Below are 22,664 nucleotides of genomic sequence, written 5' to 3' on the forward strand. Positions count from 1 at the left end.
AAAGGCCGAGCAAGAAAAGAAAGAGCTGGTCCGGGAGATGATGGAAGACTCTTCTCAAATCCAGCGCATGACTTGGGGCCGCCTCTTCCCCAATGCCGGACTTTGCCTCCTGGGAAATAACGTACCGCCAGTGTTCTGATAGATATAATCAAGAGATCCTGGCGGCTGCTGAGGAAGAGGCGTTGGAGGAGGAGGAGCAGCCGGTAGTGGCGCTTGTGCCACTTGGGGGTAATGCATCGAAGAAGGATGCAGCTGAAGCCGAGTCCAGCAAAAAGAGTGATGACCAGGCGGCAGCTGCTAATATTGAAGATCTGCCCCCTTCATAAGCTTTATGTCTTCTTTCCCCGGCCTGCGTGCCGTTTGTTTGTATTTACCCGGCCAGGGGGCCGGGGCTCTGAATATTTTGCCGGTCTTTAATGACCGGCTTCCTTTTAATGAATATTTTTTTTTTGCTTCAAATTTGTTTAAGTATTGAATATTCTGATATCCAATTGTACACTATACCGACTGTTTTACATGGCCGATAGTTGCAGACAGGTACGGATAGTTAGTCACGCCGCCTATGCCCCTGGACGACTGGTTGTCTGTTTCCAGGCTAGACGATCAGTCGGCCATTTATCCAATCGGTATTCGAACCATTTTAAAGACTGGATCCCCTTTAGGCAGGCGGTCCTGTCATTTGTAAAATTAACCAAGTAGGAAATTGGTTTCCTACTTGTCATGTTTTTAGGCTAGAGACTTTAGGCCGTCTAGGCCGACTATTCCCCGCCATATTTAATCTAGTGTGAACAGGTGCTGTATGAACACCTTTTTAGTTTCATACTAAATTTTTTAAGGAGTGACCAAGTAAACATGATTGTTACTTAGTCGCCAAGTATCTGAGTAGTAGAGGTATCAAGCGGTGGGTACCGGTTGTTCCCTTTATTCGCCAATGTTTGTTGGCTTTTAACTCATAAAATACCAACTGTTCTTATCCCAAGTAGTTCAGTCGGTCGGTTGACCCGGATGGTTTACTGCGAACACTTGCTTGACGTGATTAGTCAGTTAAGTGAGAGATATCCTTGTCCGGGAAACGGCCACGTGGTTGTCTTGGTTAGACAGTCGTATAGGTGTCGTGTAATGATTTTATAGAACAATGTTCCACCCAAAAAGGGAGCTGCTCTCTGCGACGAATTTCATCCGGATGGATGCAGTCGGACGCCTGCTATAACGTTGGGACAGGTCGAATTGAATTTTTATATTTTGATCAGTTGGCTTGGCGCCTGGTCTGATCATTTTAACTATGAGCCTTTGATAGTTCTTGGTGAACTGTATTATGGGAGTGTAGTCGGTTGAGTGAAACAAGCGACGTGCCCCTCTTAAGTAAGAATAAAAATTAAACATGGAGAGTAGCCGACTGTTTGTCAGTAGGCATGCCCCTCTTAAGTAAAAATGAAAACTATGGAGAGTAGCCGACTGTTTGTTAGTAGGCGTGCCCCTCTTAGTACAAAATTGAATATTAAGTATGCAAACTTTTATTAAGTAGCCCTTGACTATTTACATCATTCAAAAGAAATATTTCTTAAGATTATCTACATTCCAAGTTCGAGGCAACGGTTGGCCGTCTGGTGTTTCCAGACGGTAGGTACCGTCCCTGACCTCTTCACAGATTCGGTAGGGTCCTTCCCAGTTGGGAGTTAGTTTGCCAGACTCATTAGCCCTTCCAACTGCTTCCATTTTTCTAAGTACAAAGTCCCCCACTTTGAGTGGACGCCTGTGTACTTTTTTGTTGTATGATCTAGTCATTCTCAGGCGGTAAATTTCATGGTGCAAGACAGCATTGCCCCTCCTTTCAGGAAGTGAGTCTAATGCCAGGCGCATGGCTTCCCAGTTTTCTTCTTCGTCATATAGCATTACTCGAAGAGTCGGCTCGTAGTGTTCTATTGGAAGAACAGCTTCCGCACCATAAGTTAGGAGGAATGGAGTTTCTCCAGTCGCCCCTTTTTCAGTCGTCCTAATGGCCCAGAGAACATGTGGTAATTCATCCGCCCATAGGCCGCCTACTCGTTCAATCTTTTTCTTGAGACCGTCTGAGATGATTTTATTAAAGGCTTCTACCTGGCCGTTTGCTTGTGGACGGCCGACAGATGCAAAGTAGTGTGCAGTTCCTTGGTCACCCAACCAGCTTTTGAGAACAGGCGTCTCAAATTGGGGACCATTATCAAAAAACCATAGACATGGGAACCCCGAACCGAGTGATGACATTTTTCCAAATGAATGAAATTACATCCTTCGTCTTGATTCCCTTTACAGCCTCCGCCTCTACCCATTTAGTGAAGTAGTCAACGGCAACAAGTATGTACCTCCTTCCGCCTGTAGCAGGCGTATATGGACCCAGAATATCCATGCCCCACTTAGCAAACGGTAGTGGGCTATGAATGGTAGTGAGGTCAGTAGCCGGACGGTGAATTAGTTTGCCAAACCTTTGGCACTTGTCACATTTTTTCACCATCTCCATCGCATCTGCTTCTAAAGTAGGCCAAAAGTAGCCCTGCCGCCTTGCCCGTTGAGCTAGCGTCCTACCGCCTATATGGGAAGCACAGTAACCAGAGTGAAGATCATCTAGTATCTCTCGCCCCTTTTCTGGAGTAACACACTTTAAGAAGGGTTGAAGGTACCCCCTTTTGTGAAGTTCTCCCTTTATTATTTCAAAACTGGTTGCTCGTTTTTTCAGTGCTGCCGCCTGTTGATGATCATCCGGCAAGGTACCATTTGTCAGATATGCCCTGATTGGATCCATCCAGGTTGAGCTTCTGTCTAAGATTCCAATAGGGTCTTCCTCAATGCTTCTCCTCTCCATTACTTCCCAAAAAACAGTTCGAGGAGTATCACAGGAGGCGCATGATGCTAATTTTGAAAGTGCATCCGCCTGGTTGTTTTCTGATCTCGGCACTTGGGTCAGATGGAAATCCTCAAGGGAGCCGACTGCTTGTCGGACCGCCTGTAAATACTTGATCATGGCCGGATGGGTTGCTTCGTATTCGCCATTGTACTGACTCACTATCAATTGTGAATCGGAACAGGCGTTTATTTTTCTTGCCCCTGCCGCCTTGCACATGCGGATTCCGGCTAGTAAAGCTTCATATTCTGCCTCATTGTTTGAGGCCTGAAAACTGAAGCGTAGAGCATACTCGTACCTGTTTCCCTCTGGCGACTGACATATGACGCCTGCTCCACAACCATTTGAAGTAGAGCTTCCATCCACATATACCTTCCAGACTTGGTCTGGAACTTGAGAGTCGGGAGGACGAGTCATCTCAACAATAAAGTCAGCAAAGGCTTGCCCCTTCACTGCTTTTCTAGGCTCGAAGGTAACTTCGAGGCTCTGTATTTCTATGGCCCATTTGATCATTCGGCCTGACGACTCCATGATGGTCAGTGGCCGCTTGATAGGTTGGTCTGTATACACGACGACTGCATGTGCCAAAAAGTAGGGCTTCAATTTTTTAACAGCCATGAAGAGTGCAAGACCAAATTTCTCCACTAAGGGATACCTCAACTCGGCATTTTTCAGTACGTGACTGACAAAGTAGACCGGGAGCTGACAGCCGTCTCTTTCAGCAAGGAGAACAGCGCTTAACGCATGATCAGAGACGGCCAGGTACATGTAGAGTACTTCTTTGGGCAAAGGGCTGACCAGCCTCGGCAAGGAATGCAAGTGAACTTTCAATTTCTGGAAGGCCGCCTCAGCATCCGGCCCCCATTCAAACCTTGCCTTTTTCTTAATTTCCTGGAAAAAGTATAGGCATTTGTCGCCTGACCGGCTTAGAAATCTTCCCAAGGCCGCCAGACAACCTGTTAACTTCTGAACCTCTCGGATGGTACGAGGCGACTGCATGTCGATGATCGCATGCACCTTCTCAGGGTTCACCTTTATTCCTCTCTGATTGATAAGGAATCCGAGAAATTTCCCAGACTCAACTCCAAAGACACATTTCTTGGGATTGAGCATGACATGGTGCCGCCTGAGTGTGGCGAAAGTTTCTCGGAGGTCCGACAGATGATCTTTCTGAAGTTTAGACTTGACAATCATATCATCAATATATGCCTCGACATTTCTCCCAATCTGATCAAAGAACACAGTGTTTATCATTCGCTGGAAAGTGGCCGGGGCATTCTTAAGACCAAACGGCATAACCGTGTAACAGTATAACCCCTGATCAGTGACGAAGGTCGTCTTCTCCTGATCTTTCTTCCATAAAGGAATTTGATGGAAACCAGAGTAGGCGTCCATAAAGCTCATCAAAGCATGGTCGGCTGTTGAGTCGACCAGGTTATCAATTTTAGGCAGAGGGTAACTGTCTTTGGGGCACGCCTTGTTTAAGTCTGTGTAGTCTACACACATTCGCCAGGTGCCATTCGGCTTTTTAACAAGCACCACATTTGCAACCCAGTCTGGGAAGTAACATTGCCGAATGAACCCTGCATCAAGTATTTTTTAACTTCGGCGGCTGCCGCCTGACTTCTTTCTTCGCCATGGTTCCGCTTCTTCTGCCGTACCGGCTTCTTTTTCGGATCCACGGCCAGTTTATGTACCGCCAGATCAGGACTAATGTCTGGCATTTCATGGACTTCAAATGCAAAGATGTCCTTGTATTCTTTCAATATTTTGTGAAAGTCGTCACCCAGGTCCCTTAGAGCAGTCGTCCCAACCTTGATTGTTCTGTCCGGACGCGAGTCATCTAAGATCAGGTCCGTATGCTCACCAGCCGGCTGAGGGCGGAATTCATCCAACCGCTCCTCTGCCAATGATTGCTATTTTCTGTCTTTTCTTGCGGCCCCTGTCTGGGATGCCTTTCTCTTCTTGCCGCCTGCTTCTTGAACAGGCGCACTCTCCTTGACATTGTCAAGGTCTATTTTTTTACCTCTCGACCCAGTGGCCATAACAGTGGGCTTGACATCCGAGAAATAGCACTCTCGGGCCATCCTCTGATCTCCCCTTAGGGACCCGACTGTTCCATTATCCCTCTCAAACTTGAGCAACATAAGAGATGGGATTATAACAGCCTTGGAATTATTCAGGGTTGGTCGTCCCAGAATCATGTTGTAGGCCGAGAGTTCTTCTACTACCAGGAACCGGACTACCATGTGTTGTCCTTCCCCTTTTTCGCCCAGGCGGATGGGTAAATCCGCTCGTCCCACTGGGTGGACGACTCCTCCTCCAAACCCTACTAAAGGGTGGGATGCCGGATGTATGCAATCAGTCTGATATTTTAGTTTCGACAGACATTTGCTACTGATGAGATCTGAGGAGCTTCCGGTATCTATGAGGATTCGGCCAACTCTCTGGTTGGCCACTTTACATTCAATAACGATAGGGTCGTCATGCGGCCCTCTTACCCCTCCTAGATCTTCTTCAGTGATGACAATCTCAGGAAATGAATATTTGGAGGGTCGTTCTTGGTGAACGGAATTTACATCTAACCGTCTGATATTGTCTTTGTTGCCCCTAATAGTGGGGTCGCCTCCTGAGAAGCCGCCTGCAATGGTGTAGACGACTGCATCATCTGTATCGGAGTTGTCGGCCTGTTGATTCTTTTTGGCCGACTGCTTTTTCGAGGAAGTGTTCCCCGTAGATTTCTTGACATAAGTGTCAAGGTCACCTTGCTCAGCCAGGCGGTCCAGATACCGCATGAGACTGATGCATTCATTGGTGTGATGACCAACATCTTCATGATAATCACAGAATTTTTCTTGGTTCCGATTGTTTGCAGAACCCTTCATGGGGACCGGCTTCTCAATTGAGATTCGTCCCTTGATTTCCTTTAGGATAAATTGGTTATCCTTGTTAAACACATACTTTGGGGAGTATGGTTTGAATTCTTTTTTCTTCTTCTGGGACGGCTGTTTAGAGGAATCAGTTGCCCAGACCTCTTTTCTCTTCTCGTCTTTGTTTGACGACTGCTTCTGTCGTCCTTCTCTTTTGTCGGACCTTTTCCCGTCTGACTGTTTTACCGTACTACAAAGATCAGTCGCCTGTATATAGGCTTCCGCTTCAATCAAGGCCTCTTGAAGAGTCGCCACCCTCTTTCGGACCAAATCAAATTTGAAGGTCGACCCGTCTTTGAGACCTCTGAAAAAGTCAGTATAGGCTACTTCATCCGGTAACCCTTGAATATGTATTCTCATCAGGTTAAATCGCCTGATGTAAGAACGAAGCCCCTCCTTCTCGCCCTGCTGAATTGTTCCTAAATCAAGGGTCGTCTTATTCGCAGGGATGTTCATGGCGAAGTTGGAGGTGAATAAGTAAGCAAGCGTCTTGAAGTTATTTACACAACCAGTCGGCAGGTTGCCGAACCATTGTTGTGCGATTCCTTTGAGAGTCGCTGGGAAACACTTGCACCAAGTGGGATCATCCAACCCTTGAAGGTACATCAGGTTGGTGAATGCCATCAGATGGTCTTCTGGGTTAGTAGTGCCGTCATAGGCGCCTACTAATACATTTTTCACTTTGGTCGGCTGAGCGGCTTCAGTAATTTCCTTGGAGAAGGCCGACGGCTGTTCACCAAGTCTAAGCAACCATAGCTGCCAGTCCATAGGTTGGACATTTTTTGCTGCATGTCCACCAAACGGAGGTGGCTGTATAAAATACTGTTGTTGCGGTACAAACGGTAAGTTTGGTACCGCCTGGTCGCTATGAAAGCCGGACTGACGGGAGGTGTCGCCTGACTGACTCTCATGATACGACTGAGTATGCCTCATCGAGGTATTTCGCAGACTGTCTTGGAAGTATGAAGTAGAGGCCGACTCTGACAATCGGTCACTCTTCTTCTGCTCTAGCAGTAGCCGAGCGTCTGTGTATGTTTTCCTCGATCCGTCCGCCTGAATATGACGAACAGGTTTCCTATTTCCTGGAGTAGGAAAACGGTATTTTGTGAAATCAAGGGCAGGTGGCTCCCACTTCCTAGATTTAGGATGAGGGGTCGCCTCTCGCCCTTGAACTGGCTTCCTCTTCCGTGAAGTGGAGGGTTTCTTAGCCGACTGCTCCTTGTCCAGAGCAGCCGGCTTCTTGTTGATCAACTCTTGAATTTCTCCCTTGAAGTCCCTCATGAAGGTCATGAGTTCGTCCCTTGTGATGGGAGCAGACCCATCAGTCGGCTGCTGCCGAACAGGCGGTGCGCCTGCTGGCTCGCTTCCAGTTTGAAGATGTTCCCGTTCCCTCCTTTCGGTATGACGGGTACGTCGGGCCCTTAGGGTCCCGTCTGAAGCTGTGTGAGCTTCAACTTCAAATTCATTCTCAGTATCGCGGTCCGACTGAACTAGAGGATCGTCCAGGGGACGTCTCTCTTCAGGATCCGGTACAAACGTGGGTGCCATCTCAGAAGTACTCTCCCCACAGACGGCGCCAAAAATGTTTCGGGGTTTTCTGATGTCCTGCGGGAGAGTTACAATTCCGAGACTGGAACCGGACGCCTGTACCTGCAAAACAAACGGATGCTCCGGATGGTTGGAGATCCGCCTCCGACGGTCAAGTTAGTACTTGATTAAGGAGTAATTAATACGGAAATTAAAGTGATTGGGTCTCTCTAGGTGAGAGTGTTTAATGTGTGTAATCTGCGTAATCTCTCTTAATGAGGTTTAAGGGAGGTATTTATAACCTCGGGAAACGTGCCAATCTAGGTTTAGGTTAACCTTGGGCTGATTGGGCTTCCCTCGGAAGTTGGGCCTAGGTGACCGGCTTCTCCATTAGGCATGGAGTATGCCACGTGTCATGACACAATAAGTCCAGGGTGGACGAATAAGCGTGTGCCACGTGGCAAGCCCTGAGAGGTCCAACTGGGGGACACTTGGCAGGACCTGATTGGCCCACGTGGCGCATTCCGATTGGTGGAAGCAAAATCCCCTAATCAGTTAGTATATAGAAAAACCCATAAATTAATTTAACAGCTACGATTACAAATAAGAGCTAATAAAAGTACAAGCAAATATTTTATTTTTACAAGAAACAGCCTATTTTGACAAATTACAAAATGTTGATAAATTAGTGTGCATCTTCTGGACCAGCCTACACTCGCGAAATCCTTAAAATCCAGGAACCTCTCCTGGTAACGGAGCTAATTCATTTTTGCCGAATTTCTCTTCATCATAAAATGTGGCACGTACCACTCGCCCTCCAAAGAACCTGCCATCAAGGTCAACTAAAGCCTTGGTTGTTTCCTCTGATCTCTCAAACTGCACAAAAATTCTCACAGCTTCATCAGACGGGAAGTTGGACTCCGTGATTTCAAATATAAGCACCCGAGTAACTGTTCCGTACTTTGCACACTCCGATCCTACTTCTTCTTCCAATTCATCATCTACCTCACCAGGACCAACCTTCAAGAACCATAAGTGAAACGAGAAAGTAGTTATTATCACACAAGTGAGATAACAAAAAAAAAAAAAAAAAAGGGTATACAGAATGTCTCAGAACATTGTGAATAAAAGATGCAGGGAATTGTTACTGTGTCACCAATATTTTAGGCACAACGTTAAAGTATAAAACAGTATCAGGTCTGTGACATCTTACAAAGAACCATTTAATTCTGAAGGTTAATCAATGATTGTACTTCAATTTAGGTTATTCTCCACAATATGTTGACACTATAAAACAGAAGGGGATTAACAAGAATTAACCAGAAAAAGCAGTTTTTATAATATAGTGCGCCAACTCGCCAAGCTTCACCACAAACTTCTCTAAAATCTTCTTTAAATGTCAGAACACTCCTTTGAAACATTATTTTCATGAAGTCATCTCTGAACCTAAACCAGCAATACAAGCACACTATTAAGTTGGATTCAATCATGTCAATCATATTGCATCAATGTTGTTTCTTTTCTTTTCTATAAAGATGCTGGAAACTGGAGAGGAGAACAGGGGATAATTGACAGAGTAAAGAGAAAACAAAATTAGGATAGTGGATTCTATTGATAATCCTAGTAATCACACAATAAAACCTCCTTACTTTCGAGAGGCAAGGGCTCTCCTACAAGGAAAAATAAAGAGGAAAATTCCAGAGTGATATTCAGCATAACCCCAAACAGCTTATTACAACGTATTTATATTCAAAGGCCTCTAACAGAACTCATAACAGAATTCTCTAGTTCCCATAACAAACTCCTCTTCCCAGGCATCTCATAACAAACTAGTGTTGAATAACTATTTCTACCCTTAGGTTGTTTTAACCACCTTTGGCGCCATTCTTGCAAAAATAGGTGAATAGAATAGGAGGCTTCTGGTTCCTTGCATTACCCCCGGCCCAAAGCTTCACCTTGTCCTCAAGGTGAAAATCAGGAAATCTGAGTGTCATTGCCTCCCTAGTCCATATCTTCCCATGTGGCCTCGTACTCTGGTAGTTGCTTCCATTTTATTAAAACTTCCAATTCCTGCTTTGTTTCTGACCACCAGTAAGGACTCTGGTTCAACATCCAGCACTAACTCAGAAGTAAGCTGAGGAGGTAGTGCAGCAGCTTGTTGAGCAGGTCCCAAGGCCCTTTCTATAACTAACCTTATTACAAGCAGGCGACATGTGGCTTAACCTCTATATATTGGGATGCATTTTAGCTTGTGGATATAACAGTGGTTAGAATTCCTCTCTCTCTTGATGGGTGGATTTAGTTTGTAGGTGAATTTGGGTGGTGATGGTGGTGGGTAAGAGTACTCACCACGTTCCTCTCTATCTTGATTTCCTTCTTTTCACATAGCTCATAATTGGAATCAAATGTAAAGCTCTATAAACTTCTATAGCCTCTAACAGCAAACCATAGATACCAAAATGTGATCTTACACAATACAATCCTAGTTACATTCAGATAGAATCAGGCAACTCTCTTCCTAGATGAGATCAATAAAAGTGTCTTCTAAATTATCCATGTTAAGCTCTACAAAACTAAATGCTTATTATGTTTAGCTCTAAACACAAGAAAGATGTCTAATTGGAATTTAGGATGATGCTAATTATAACAAGCATTCATGGTAAAACGATACTAGAACCACAGCCTAGATAGAAAAGTTTAAAGCATAGAAAAGAATTTATTGAACAAGATGCTTTTGAGCTTAGATGCAAACATACAATACAAAATCATCAAGATCATCACCAACTTGACTACCTTGTAGCATATTGAAATGTCCCAGATTGGACAGACATCATTACTTCATACAAAAATGTTGAAATTAAATGTTTAACAACCCCTTCAAAAATAATAATGAAGCATCAACAAATAAATTGTATTGGTACAAGATATCACCAACAATATATGAGCATTAGAGCTCAAAACAATAGCTATTATTTAGAAAAAATGAAAAATATTACAATTCAGTAGCCAATGGAACTTCTGTCCTTACTAATTCAAAGGTATATACCACTACTAGATAACTGATCTACACATGTCAAGCAAAAGACAAGAAGGCATCTCCATAACATAAAAATGTGTGTGTGTGTGTGTGAGTATGTGTGACAGCAACAACAATCAAATCTAGCAAAGAACTTTGAATGGCAAGATTGGCAACCATTAAGCAACCCATGGTGTCCAAGACTATAAAACGTTAAACTCGATATCAGCTTCCACAATAGCGATATTCACCAATTGTACAATGCTCCTATTGAGCTATTGATGAAATCAATAGCAGCCTCCAAAATTTAATTCTAACTCCCCCAAATCTATCAGACTAGCATAAGTTTTATACTTTATCCATTCCAAATGTATAAATTAAATACCACAAGGTAAAATTGCATGTCAATGATATTTGAGAAGGGCAACAACCCGAAATGGAATTGAAACTCCTAACATAAGCTCAATTGTAAAGAATTCCAGAGTTGCAAAAACTCCATGTAGGTTTGGAAGACATAGAGGCAAGTCAAAAGCATTGTACAAAAAGGCTTAAGACCCACCAAGGGCGTTTCAGAGTTCCTTGCACCTAAGGCGCCCCTCGTTGAAGTGAGGCACATATAATAAGCAATACTCCCTTCGTTTCGTAATAATCGCAATAGTAGGGTGGGCACAAAGTTTTTAGAAAATCATAGGGTAGGGTTGAAAAAGGGAATTTTAAAATATAAAGTATAGTTACTGGGGATATATTTAACCGTAAATAGGGGAGGGAAATAATAATAAAAGTAGTGTAAGTGGGGTTGGAAAGAGAGAGAAATAGTAAAATATTAGTTGGTCTTTATCAAATAAGGAAGTGTTGCAATTATCATGAAACAGATGAAAAAGGAAAGTGTTGCAATTATTACGAAACGGAGGGAGTATAAAGTTTCTAAATAAAAATGGCTTGCGCCTAGGGTGTAATGTGCCTTGTCGTGCCTAATCAAAATCGCCGCGCCTAGACCATAAAAGGAGCATGATCCTTAACGCCTTAGACTTTTCAAACACTGGTGACAAGGACACACCTATATATTCTTGACCGAAAGGCTATGACATCTTACTTCTAGAAAGCAATGAACCTTATACCTCTAAGAAAGTTTTGATGAGACAAACTCCAAATGGCTTAAAGCCATGAAATCTAAGATAGAATCCATATTTGAAATTTCAATGTTTAACTTGGCTGAAAATGGTGTTGTTAAGATAAAGTGAAGAGCTTCTTTAGCGAAACAAAAACATTTACGTTTTAAAGCTAGCTTTGTTAAATATTACTAACAAAATTCACCAAGTGGATTTATTGAAATCCATATTTGAAATTTCAATGTTTAACTTGGCTGAAAATGGTGTTGTTAAGATAAAGTGAAGAGCTTCTTTAGCGAAACAAAAACATTTACGTTTTAAAGCTAGCTTTGTTAAATATTACTAACAAAATTCACCAAGTGGATTTATTGAAACCTTTTCTTCATTTGCTATGCGCCTATGCTAGAACCTATCTATATACATCCGGCAATTGCAAGTTGTCATACGTACAAAATTGTACGAAACTAAGCAACAGATATCAAAGCCATCTTCAATGGAATTTCAGAAGATATAATGTATATGATATATCTAAAGGGCTTTGTTAATCAAACTGGTCATATGATAGGAAGGTATGCAAGCTTTAAAATCCATTTTGGATTAATTTAAGCATTAAGGAGTTAAAGTTTTACACTTCAAACAAGTAGTTAAAATAATTTATAATTCAAAAGGAATGCTTTGGGAAATCTTGTGATAACAAGGCTAGTGGGGGTAATTTTATGTCCTTCGTAGTACATGTCAATGAAGATATCCATCTATGCGAAACCATGCATATCTAGGTAAGGTGCACTGCAGTGTAGCCAAGAACATTCGTAAAGTACCTTGAAAGGACTAGAAGAATGTATCGTAGTAGAAGATGATTTGGTTGTTAAAGATATAACAAGGCAAACTTCATCTTATACATTTGGTCTACAAGGAAAGATGAGCAAAGTTTAGCATAATTCACCAAATACCTTGTTAAAGAATCAATAGAGATGGAAATTTGGATATAAATGTTCATTATTGAACTTGATGTTACCCTAAACAAGTACCAACTCGACTATTTCCTATTTGCTATTTGATACTATTAGTGGATTCATTGTTTAAGTCAAGAAGCAAAGGGAGCACATCAAATCCAATGGATCTTCTGTGAAAATATTTTCACATGCTTGAGTTTACAATTTAAGATTTGCAAGAGTAACACCTAAATGACAAAGTTGCTAACTAGTATAATGCTAGGAATTGGTATAAACCAGTAGCTAAGCAAGCTAAGAGAGACAAACAATGTCAGCCAGGGAATGAATTGTATTCTCAAACAGAGTGTTCAACAATACAGCCTTCTTTCGAGAGGAAGGAGCTCTCCAATACAGGCCACTTGATTAATTAATTGCTTGATGCATTTCCCCTCCACCAAGCCCCTATTAATACCCACAATTAACTCATGAAATAAGCTTAAACACAGCTAAAGCATGCCAGCAACAATAGCAAACTCATAACAAACTTTTTTATAGATTAATATTATACCCTCCACCCCAAAACTGGTATTAACAGCCATCCAGCTCAGCAAAGCCTCCAACTAATTCTTCTTGGGCCTTCTAGCATAGGTGAAACGGAGATCAGTTTTAGGCCGGTTCCTTGCAATACCTCCCACCCAAAGTTGCACCTTGTCCTCAAGGTGGAAACTAGGGAACCTGAGATTAACCTCGTCAAAGAATTCCCAAGTAGCCTCAAAGTCCTGCAAAGCCTTCCAGTGAATCAACACTTCCATAGAAGCTTGAGAATTTCTTACACCAAGCACTGCCCATGGTTCAACTTCCAGGACCAAGTCAGCAGTCAGCTGTCCAGGAAGACTAGTAGGGCGATGTCCTGCCCCTAAAGCCTTTTTCAACTGAGAGATGTGAAAAACAGGATGAATTTTTGACCCTGGGGGTAGTTGCAACTTATAAGCAACCTTACCAATCTGCTGAATCACCTGGTAAGGACCATAGAAGCGGGGAGATAGCTTATCATTTGACCTTCGCACCAGGGACCTTTGCCTATAAGGCTGTAGTTTCAGGTAAACCAGATCACCCACCTGGAATCCTCCCTCTCGCCTTCCTTTGTTCTCATAATGTCGCATGTAAACCTGAGCCTGAACCAAATGGAACTTCAAGTCATCAAGTATAGCATCGCGTTCCTGCAATTGTGCTTCCACAGAGGCCACAGATGTACTGCCAGCAGAGAACCTAATCAAATGAGGAGGGTCCCTGCCATAAAGAGCCTTGAAAGGGGTGTAGTTGGTGGCGGTGTGGAATGAAGTATTATACCAATATTCTGCCCAAGGTAACCAACGTGCCCATGTATGCGGTTTGCCATTCACAAAGCATCTCAAATATGATTCCACCCCCTTGTTGACAACCTCAGTTTGGCCGTCTGTTTGGGGATGGTAGGCTGTGCTGCGCATAAACTGAGTTCCCTGAAGCTTGAATAATTCCTTCCAGAAAATGCTAAGGAAGACCTTGTCTCTCGGTCTGATACAATGGAGCTTGGGAAACCATGTAGCTTTACTACCTCAGCCATAAATTGTTGTGCCACGCTCTGAGCAGTAAAAGGGTGCTTGAGCGGAATAAAGTGTCCATACTTGGTTAATCAATCCACTACCACGAGTATGGTGTCCCAGCCCAAAGACTTCGGCAAACCTTCCACAAAATCCATAGATATGTCCTCCCAAACCCTTTCCGGAATTGGCAAAGGTTGGAGAAGACCCAAAGGTGACAATGTAGAATGCTTGTTCTGCTGGCACACATGACAGTGTTGGACATATTTTATCACGTCTTTTCGCATACCAACCCAAAACCATTCTCCTGCCGAACGGTGGTACGTCTTGAGGTCTCCAGCATGCCCTCCCACCACCGAGTCATGATACTCTTTGAGAAGCTTGGAGGTCAGGTCACAGCGCTTCGGAATAACTATCCTCCCCTTATACTTTAAAACCTCATTCTCCAGAGTGAACCACTTTGGTGCTGCCTCCCCATGTTTGAGTTGCGAAATCAAACGTTGGAGAGGTTCATCCTTTTCTACAAAGGCTCGTACATAATCCCAGCGCAACCCACAGGAAGTCACCAGACTCGTACTCAGGGCTATGTTGGCGGGAAAGCGCATCTGCCACTTTGTTGGTAGGACCCGGCTTGTAGTGGATGTCGAAAGTGTACCCCATCAACTTGCTAATCCACTTTTGATATGCCTGACCCACCTCTCTTTGTTCCAACAAATACTTAAGGCTTCACTGATTAGTGCGAACACTGAAATGACGGCCCAGCAGATAATGTCTCCATTTCTCCACGGCAAACACAATTGCCATAAGCTCCTTCTCGTATATAGGCTTTTCCCTATTTCTGATTCCCAAAATCTTGCTATAATACGCAATAGGATGCTCTGCCTGTAGCAGGACAGCCCCTAAACCATGCCCTGACGCATCTGTTTCAATCATGAATGGTAGAGCAAAATTCGGTGCAGCTAAGATTGGAGCATTTACCATGGCAGCTTTTAAGGCGTTGAACGCCGTAGTGGCAGCCTCGGTCCACCCAAAATTCTCTTTGCGCAATTGCTCCATCAAGGGAAGGGCAATCTGAGCATACCCTTTGATGAACTTGCGATAGTAACCTGTGAGGCCCAGGAACCCCCTGAGCTGCTTCAAGTTCGTGGGAGGAGGCCAATTTAACATAGCCTTCACTTTGGAAGAGTCAACTTCCACGCCTGCTGCCGAGATCACATGCCCCAAATAAGCCACCCTTTCCTTCCCGAATTTACATTTCTTATATGGCAAATAGGCGATGGTCAGCTAGAATTTGCAGAACTTGTTGTAAATGAGTTTTATGCGTGTCAACATAGGGGCTATATACCAGGATATCGTCGAAGAACACCAATACAAACTTCCGCAAGAAAGGCCGGAATACATCATTCATAAGCGACTGAAAAGTGGCGGGGGCGTTAGTTAGCCCAAATGGCATTACGAGGAACTCGTAATGACCCTCATGGGTTCAAAAAGCTGTCTTATGCACATCCTCCGGCTTTACCCGGTAACCCGACTTGAGATCGAGTTTTGTGAAAATCGCTGAACCACCCAATTCATCCAATAATTCATCAATGATGGGTATCAGAAATTTATCAGGGATTGTTTCCTTGTAAAGGGCCCTGTAATCAACGCAAAAACGCCAGGATCCGTCCTTCTTTACCAACAAAACCGGACTGGAATAGGAACTTGTTGAGGTCTGAACTATCCCTGCACTAAGCATATCCGATACTAACTTTTCAATTTCATCCTTCTGGGTTTGTGGATATCGATACGGCCTGACACTAATCGGATTGGCACCACTACGTAACACAATGGAATGTTCGATCTGTCTCCGAGGGGGTAACCAGCAGGCATGTGAAAAACCTGCTGAAATTCCTAAATCAAAGGCATAAAAACCTTAGGAATTTCCGGTTCATATTCTTCTTCTTTTTCTAAGTGGTTCAATTCAAGCATATAACCAAACCCTTCCTTCTACAAATTTTTGAACATTGCTTTCAAGGAGATTCCCGTCCGTCCCAATTGAGGGTCACCCTTCAAGGTAACTATGTTGCCATTCAACTGAAATTTCAATGTTTGTGTTTTCTTGTTGGTTGTGATTGTGCCCAGCTTCTCCAACCATTGGATGCCATGATTCTGAGCTCCCTAAAGGAAGTATGAGGAAATCCTCAACAATCGAGACTCCTTGGAGGTCAAGCAAGACGCCCTTACAAACCCCTTCCCCTTGCACCGCTTCTCTAGTGCCAAGAGTCACCCCAAAACATCTAGATTCTATGGGATTTAAACCCAATTTCAGAGCCGCCTCACTAGAAATAAAATTATGAGTTGCCCCGGGACCAATCATCACCAATTGCATTCACCACACAAGCCACGCGCATGGTTTTAGGGCTAGTCAAGCCCATAACAGAGCACAGAGATACCTCCGGTGGAGAAATAGACTTTGGTGGAGGAGGAACAAACTCATCGGCGTTTGTTTCCACCACGGAGAGGTCGCCGGCATCGTCCCCGTCCACCTCTTCTTCCATGAGCAACACGCTCGGTCCTCGGCGATTGCAACGGTGGTTTATTGCCCATTTTTCATCACAACGGAAACACAGGCCTTGTTCCCGCTTCTGTTGGAGTTCCTTTTCCGACAACCGCCTAATTTCTCCGGTGTGTTTGAGGTTGTTAGAGGTGGTTCGGCTTGGGTGAAAGTGTTGGGGGTTCGAGCTTAGGGTCGTTGTGTTTTGGTTGCTGGTGAGGAGGTTAGTATTTGGGTTTGTATTTGGGCTGTTGTGTGGGCTAGGTCGTAAAGCTGGATTCAGGGTTCTCCAAGGGGAAGGCTGCCATGGGTTTTGGGCTTTGGGCTGATTCTCAATTTCTCTTCGACCCTCATTGCTAGCTCCATGGCATGATCTAGAGAAACCGGATCCAAGAGTCGGACCTCAACCCGAATTTCTTCCTTAAGTCCATTAAGGAATTGCCCCTTCGCAATCTCCTCAGGAACTCCATCAATTGGAGCTAAGAGCTCAATAAATCGCCGACGTACTCCGCCACGGTGCCGGTCTACTCGTGCAAGGTGCCTGTTGCGGTGGTTCTGAAGCGGCGGAGTAGGAGGCGTTTCAACGCGTCCCAGGAAGGCAAGGGTTGTCGCCTGTTCTCCCATTGAAACCAAAGCAAAGTGTCACCATCCAACGCCACCACGGCGGCTTCCAGCTTATCCTCCTCATTGAGCCGGTAAAAGTGGAAAAACCTCTCAGGAGGATCCACCCATCCGGATTCGTACCGTCAAAAATGGGCAAGTCAAGTTTCCTCAGTTTCCAATTCGATTGACCCCCCTATAACCTCCATCTCTGTAGTCCAGATGCTGCTGAGACGAAAATGGATTATCCCATTGGAAGACCCATTTCCCCTAAGAGGAGCGAAATTCTGAACGGAGTCTCTCCTGCCTAGCCGTGATCTGGGAGGTGAAATCTTTTTTGAAAGCCGCCATTGCGGTGGTGATTTCTTGAGCCACGCGTGAAGGCAACCCGAAAATTTCTTGCTCCAACAGGTCCAGGCGTTGACCATGATTAAGGCGAGCCATCTTCCGTCCCGGCTTGGATCGTTACTGCTCTGATACCAAATTTGCTAGGAATTGGTATAAACCAATAGCTAAGCAAGCTAAGAGAGACAAACAATGGCAGCCAGGAAATGAATTGTATTCTCAAACAGAGTGTTCAACAATACAGCCTTCTTTCGAGAGGAAGGAGCTCTCCAGACCACTTGATTAATTAATTGCTTGATACATTCCCCCTCCACCAAGCCCCTATTAATACCCACAATTAACTCATGAAATAAGCTTAAACACAGCTAAAGCATGCCAGCAACAATAACAAACTCATAACAAACTTTTCTATAGATTACTATTATACCCTCCACCCCAAAACTGGTATTAACAGCCATCCAGCTCAGCAAAGCCTCCAGCTAATTCTTCTTGGGCCTTCTAGCATAGGTGAAACGGAGATCGGTTTTAGGTTTTAGGTCGGTTCCTTGCATATAACCGAACCACTTTAGCTTATACCTTAATCTAGAAATTAAAATTAAGCATATATGAAGATATGGATTAAATCTCTAGAGACAATCTAGATTATAACTCGTAGTTATAATTGTAAAATATCTATGTTATATTTTTTTTATCATTTAATGAACTTAAAGTTCCATGTCATTTAATCTCGGTGTAGTATTAAATTAATGTCCAAATTTAATCAGTAAATTTCAAATAGGTCATTGAGATGATGTCTTAGATAAAGGAACCTTATAAAGTGAACCGGAGATTTTAGAGTAAAGAAGTTCCTAACCTAAATCACCGAAAATGGACATTAATAATCTTTAAATGGATTGGTTTGCATGTTGTTTTATAGTGTTGTATCATGGGCTAGTTGACAAAGTTGTCATAAATCAATTGCATGGATACAAAATAAGAACTTGTATTGGACATACCATCATAAAATGTTGTAAGAATTAAAATTTCACAAACATATCTCATTAAACTATCATAGAATGTTGCTTATCTAAGTAGTTCATTATTTGTTACAACTGGATTAGTATACTTTGACATTGCTAAACTTCGTACAGAAAAAGGAGATAATAAAGGCAGTGCTCGAAATTTAGAAAGATAGAATTGAATGTACAAGATTGGGATTGTCCTTTGAATATTAGGATCATTGTCTTATGGCCTCTCGAAGAGTGCAAAATGTGAAATACATACCCGCACTCAAATAGAATATTGAATAAATAATTGTCTTGATCGTTTAACTCATGGGTTCTAGATAAGGATATCTGGTAATCCTTCCTTATGTTCAAATAAAAATAAAGACAATAAGAGGGAATAAATATGTACATTTGTTTAAAGTACAAGTGGGAGATTATTAAATTATAGTCATTAGACAATGTACATAACTCTAATTAATAGTTTATTGGATTATATTCGAACTTCGATTTAATAATCAATATGTTTAGCAAGAAACTACAGTTGATTAGTAAGTTTAATGTAATTGGCTTACAGATTAACTTAAACTGATCTTACGCAAACACAAGATGGACTGACCGAATTAGTATTGAGTGGGCCACATGAAACAAGGCCATCACCGGCAGTGGGCGTGGTAGTCCAACCATGTATATAAAGGAAAAATAAGTCTTCCTTGATTCAATAAAAAATTGGTAAAGCAATAATAGGTAATTAGATGTATAGAAAATTGGTAAATTCAATTAAACGTACATTATAGAGTTCTTCCTCTTCCAATTGATATAGGCTGTCACGTTTCTTGTGGCAATATAGTGTGTGTACAAGCCGTTAGAGGGATCCTAACCCGATCGAATCTCTATCAAAAAGGCACGCATCAAAAGGTATATTAATAGTCCCATTAGATTCATAGTCAATGTGTGTATAGATTCTTTTGATGTTTTTCTACAAAATAAATTTATATCAAAACCCAACAGGGGGAGTCATCTTACAGGTTATTTTTCGGCCTAATTATTACTATATAATTCGAATACACAAATTATCGATACCTAATTATGTGGTACCATAGTTCAATAATGATTTTAAATCCAAAGTTCCTTTTCTACTATTTCGTCAATAGCAGATTATTCTAGTTTTGTTTGTAGACCAGTGTTAATAACTAGATCAATTAATAATATCACCAATGTATAAAAATGCTTAAGGCAATGAGACAATAAAGCCACAAAGGAAATGACGCGCTTTGATGTGCCTATTTAAAGCGAGGTGCACAATAAACAGCTACGAAAACTTGCTTATGCGTGCCACAAATGCACCTCAAGTGTGCCTCACGCACGCCTCGATGAATGCATGAGCCTCGCCAAGAGCGAAAAACCCTAATCATTTAGTGCCTAGGCACACCTTTAAATACACTGAATATCACATAATTCGAACAATATATTTATAATTAGACTAAAATATAATGTTTAAGATGGTTATTGATACCACAGTTAAGATTGGAATTAAATACATATACAGATTATACACATTAATTACAAACCTAATAGGATTATTAATATGGCTTTTAGTACATGCCTCTTTGATGAAGATTGAATTATCCCAATTGCAATCCCTCTAACGGCAGGCACACGCACAATCAAGCCGTATATTAACCTCTCTTTCTCATTCTCACAGGGATGAAAATGTAAATCTTATTGAAATCAATAATGTTCAATACATCTAAAGATATTATTTCTTAACCGACTTTTTAGTAAATCAAAGGAGGCTTGTTCTTCCTTTATTGACATAATTGTACAGCCACACTCACACACGCAACCTAGGGCCTTGCAATGGCCTTGTTTCATTTGACCCAATCAATTCTAATTCAGCATAGTCCATACTTGCGTGTGCAACTCTATACGATTATAAGCCCAAATGCCTAATTACATTAGACTTTCTAAGCAATAGTTGTTTCCGGCTAAACATATTGATTACCTAATTAAACTTATTAGAATAAAGTTCATATCCAATCCAATAAACTATTAATTAGAGTTATACTTCTAATGGAGGATAAAGTATTGGGCCAATCTACTAGTCACAAAATGGACGAACAAAACAACTTAAATCTTTTACCATGGACTTTCAAGATTATTATTCAACGCAGTACCTTTTAAGGCCATGTTTGGCAAAACGCATTGTGGGGGTAGTTGATGGTTGTGGTAGTAGCTCCTACATTACTCGTGCTAAACACTCAAACTTTTTATTAAGTAGTGGTTTGAATTGGTCAAACCACTCAAAACTAGTTCCGAACACGACCAAAGTCAAATGTGCAAATTCATCAAAAGGTACTCAAGACAAACATAATGCACATTAGAAAGCTACATCTTTTACCGCCTACAACGCAATGATTATAGTGATTGATTGAATGCAATATAATGATTATAGTGTGTTTTCGACAATAGGGTCAGACAGGCATTAGAAGCAATAGCATATCATTTTTGACACAATAATCAGGAATACAAAGGCAGAATAAACATATTTCATTAAAGGAGTTGAGGAAGGTTGATTGCATACCATGTTTCTCAGAAGTAAAACTCGGGTAGGAGGCCCATTAAAGTTGACACTCTTGACCTTCTTCTCTTGCTGCTGCTGCTGTTGTTGCTGTTGTTGCTGCTTAGTTTCACTAGCGTTGACAATAACCCCAGCTCTCCTATCAGTCTTCTTGGCCATCAAAGGAGTAGTAATTCCTTGCTCCAACTTCCCCAAACCCTGCCCTTGCTTCCACCCCATTTTCGCCATCATTCTCTGTGCCGCGGTCATTTGCCCTCCCGCCCCTACACCCAATCCAACCGTATCCGATTTCCCAATAGCAAACCCATCCACACTCCCACCTGGAGGAGACGGGGAACGAGGCGGCTGCCCACCATGACTCCCACCACCACCACTACTACTCATTGCAGCCCGCCGCCTCCACGCCTCCTCCCCAGAAATACCCACTTTACTATCCCTCTCACTCCTCTCCTTCTCTCTCTCCTCCTCCTCCTGCTGCCGCCTCTCGAGCTCCCGCTTCAACTCCGCCTCCCTCGCTCGCCTCTTCTTCTCTCTTCTATACTCCTCGTAATCGTTGGGCCTCAATGGATCGTACTCCTCAACTACAGATGAAGTCACCCCCACCAATGCCGGTTGCAGGGCCTCTGATGGAGGGTCTTCCGCAGGTACGGAAGCTAGGGTTTTAACTGGTTTGGGCTTGCTGATAATCGCCTGAGATCGCATGATAGAAGGCGGTGTAGTGAACGCTGGCTTTCGAAGCGTCGGAGGAGCCATCTTTGCGCTGCTTGACCATACAGCGCTAGCCGACGGGTTAGCGGGTTTTTCATCCTCCGTAGTTGACGACGGTGGCGGAAGATCGCCGTATAAACCACCCAACATCTTTTTTTTATGATATAGTTCTATATAGGAAGTAATTAATTTTTTGGGAGAGAATAATAATTAAATCAAAGTGATTAACTTAGTTTATTGAGAATTTGATAAGGTGGTAAGCGGGCTATGGTTTGGTGATAAAAAAAGGAGCAGAAACCGAGAGTATAATTCTTCACCCATATGGCCAAATAGGTAATTCCCAGGACTCATTTGGTTACATTTGAAAATTATGCCCCGTTCTGTTCACCTTATTTCCACTTATTTCAGAAAATAGATAATTATAGATAAGGGTTAATAAGTTCAGGAAAAATAAATTCAGATAATATAAGTTCAGGAAAAATAAGTTCAGATAAGTTGTGATAAGGATTAATTAGGGCTACCCAAGTTCAATTTATAACTAAAATAAATTCAGATAAGTTCAGATAAGATCAGATAAATTAAAAGCAGGTGCATAGAACGCACCCTGATACTCATACAAATTGTACTTCCTTCATTTCGTATTAACTGCCACACTCTCCTTTTACATCCGTTTCATATTATTTGGAAAGGATCCACCATTAGTTTATAATTTCTCTCACCCACTAACCCCACTTTCACAAATATATTATTATTTCTCTTTTCTACCAACCCCACTTATACTAATTTTTTTTATTATTTTTCTCTCCTACTAACAATACTTCATTCGTCCCATAATACATGAGACGTTAGACTTTTTTTCACTATTTATGCATTAGGTTTGACCATGATTTTTTACTAACATAATAAAAATATATTCACTACAAAAAAAAATGAGAATAG

At 42.4% G+C, this 22,664-nt stretch overlaps 1 protein-coding gene across 1 annotated transcript; it reads right to left on the reverse strand.

Moving 5' to 3' along the window:
- Window positions 1–7,896: 7,896 nt before the first annotated feature.
- LOC110716833 (DNA-damage-repair/toleration protein DRT111, chloroplastic-like) lies at window positions 7,897–22,005 on the reverse strand. Its single transcript, XM_021895478.1, has 2 exons — window positions 21,021–22,005; window positions 7,897–8,355 (listed from the first exon to the last, which is right to left on the reverse strand). Exons 1-2 carry the CDS (start codon window positions 21,873–21,875, stop codon window positions 8,062–8,064), a joined length of 1,149 nt encoding a protein of 382 aa, XP_021751170.1. The 5' UTR covers window positions 21,876–22,005; the 3' UTR covers window positions 7,897–8,061.
- Window positions 22,006–22,664: the final 659 nt, after the last annotated feature.

This window comes from Chenopodium quinoa, unplaced genomic scaffold, assembly GCF_001683475.1.
Source record: "Chenopodium quinoa cultivar QQ74 unplaced genomic scaffold, ASM168347v1, whole genome shotgun sequence".
Lineage (NCBI taxonomy): Eukaryota > Viridiplantae > Streptophyta > Magnoliopsida > Caryophyllales > Amaranthaceae > Chenopodium > Chenopodium quinoa.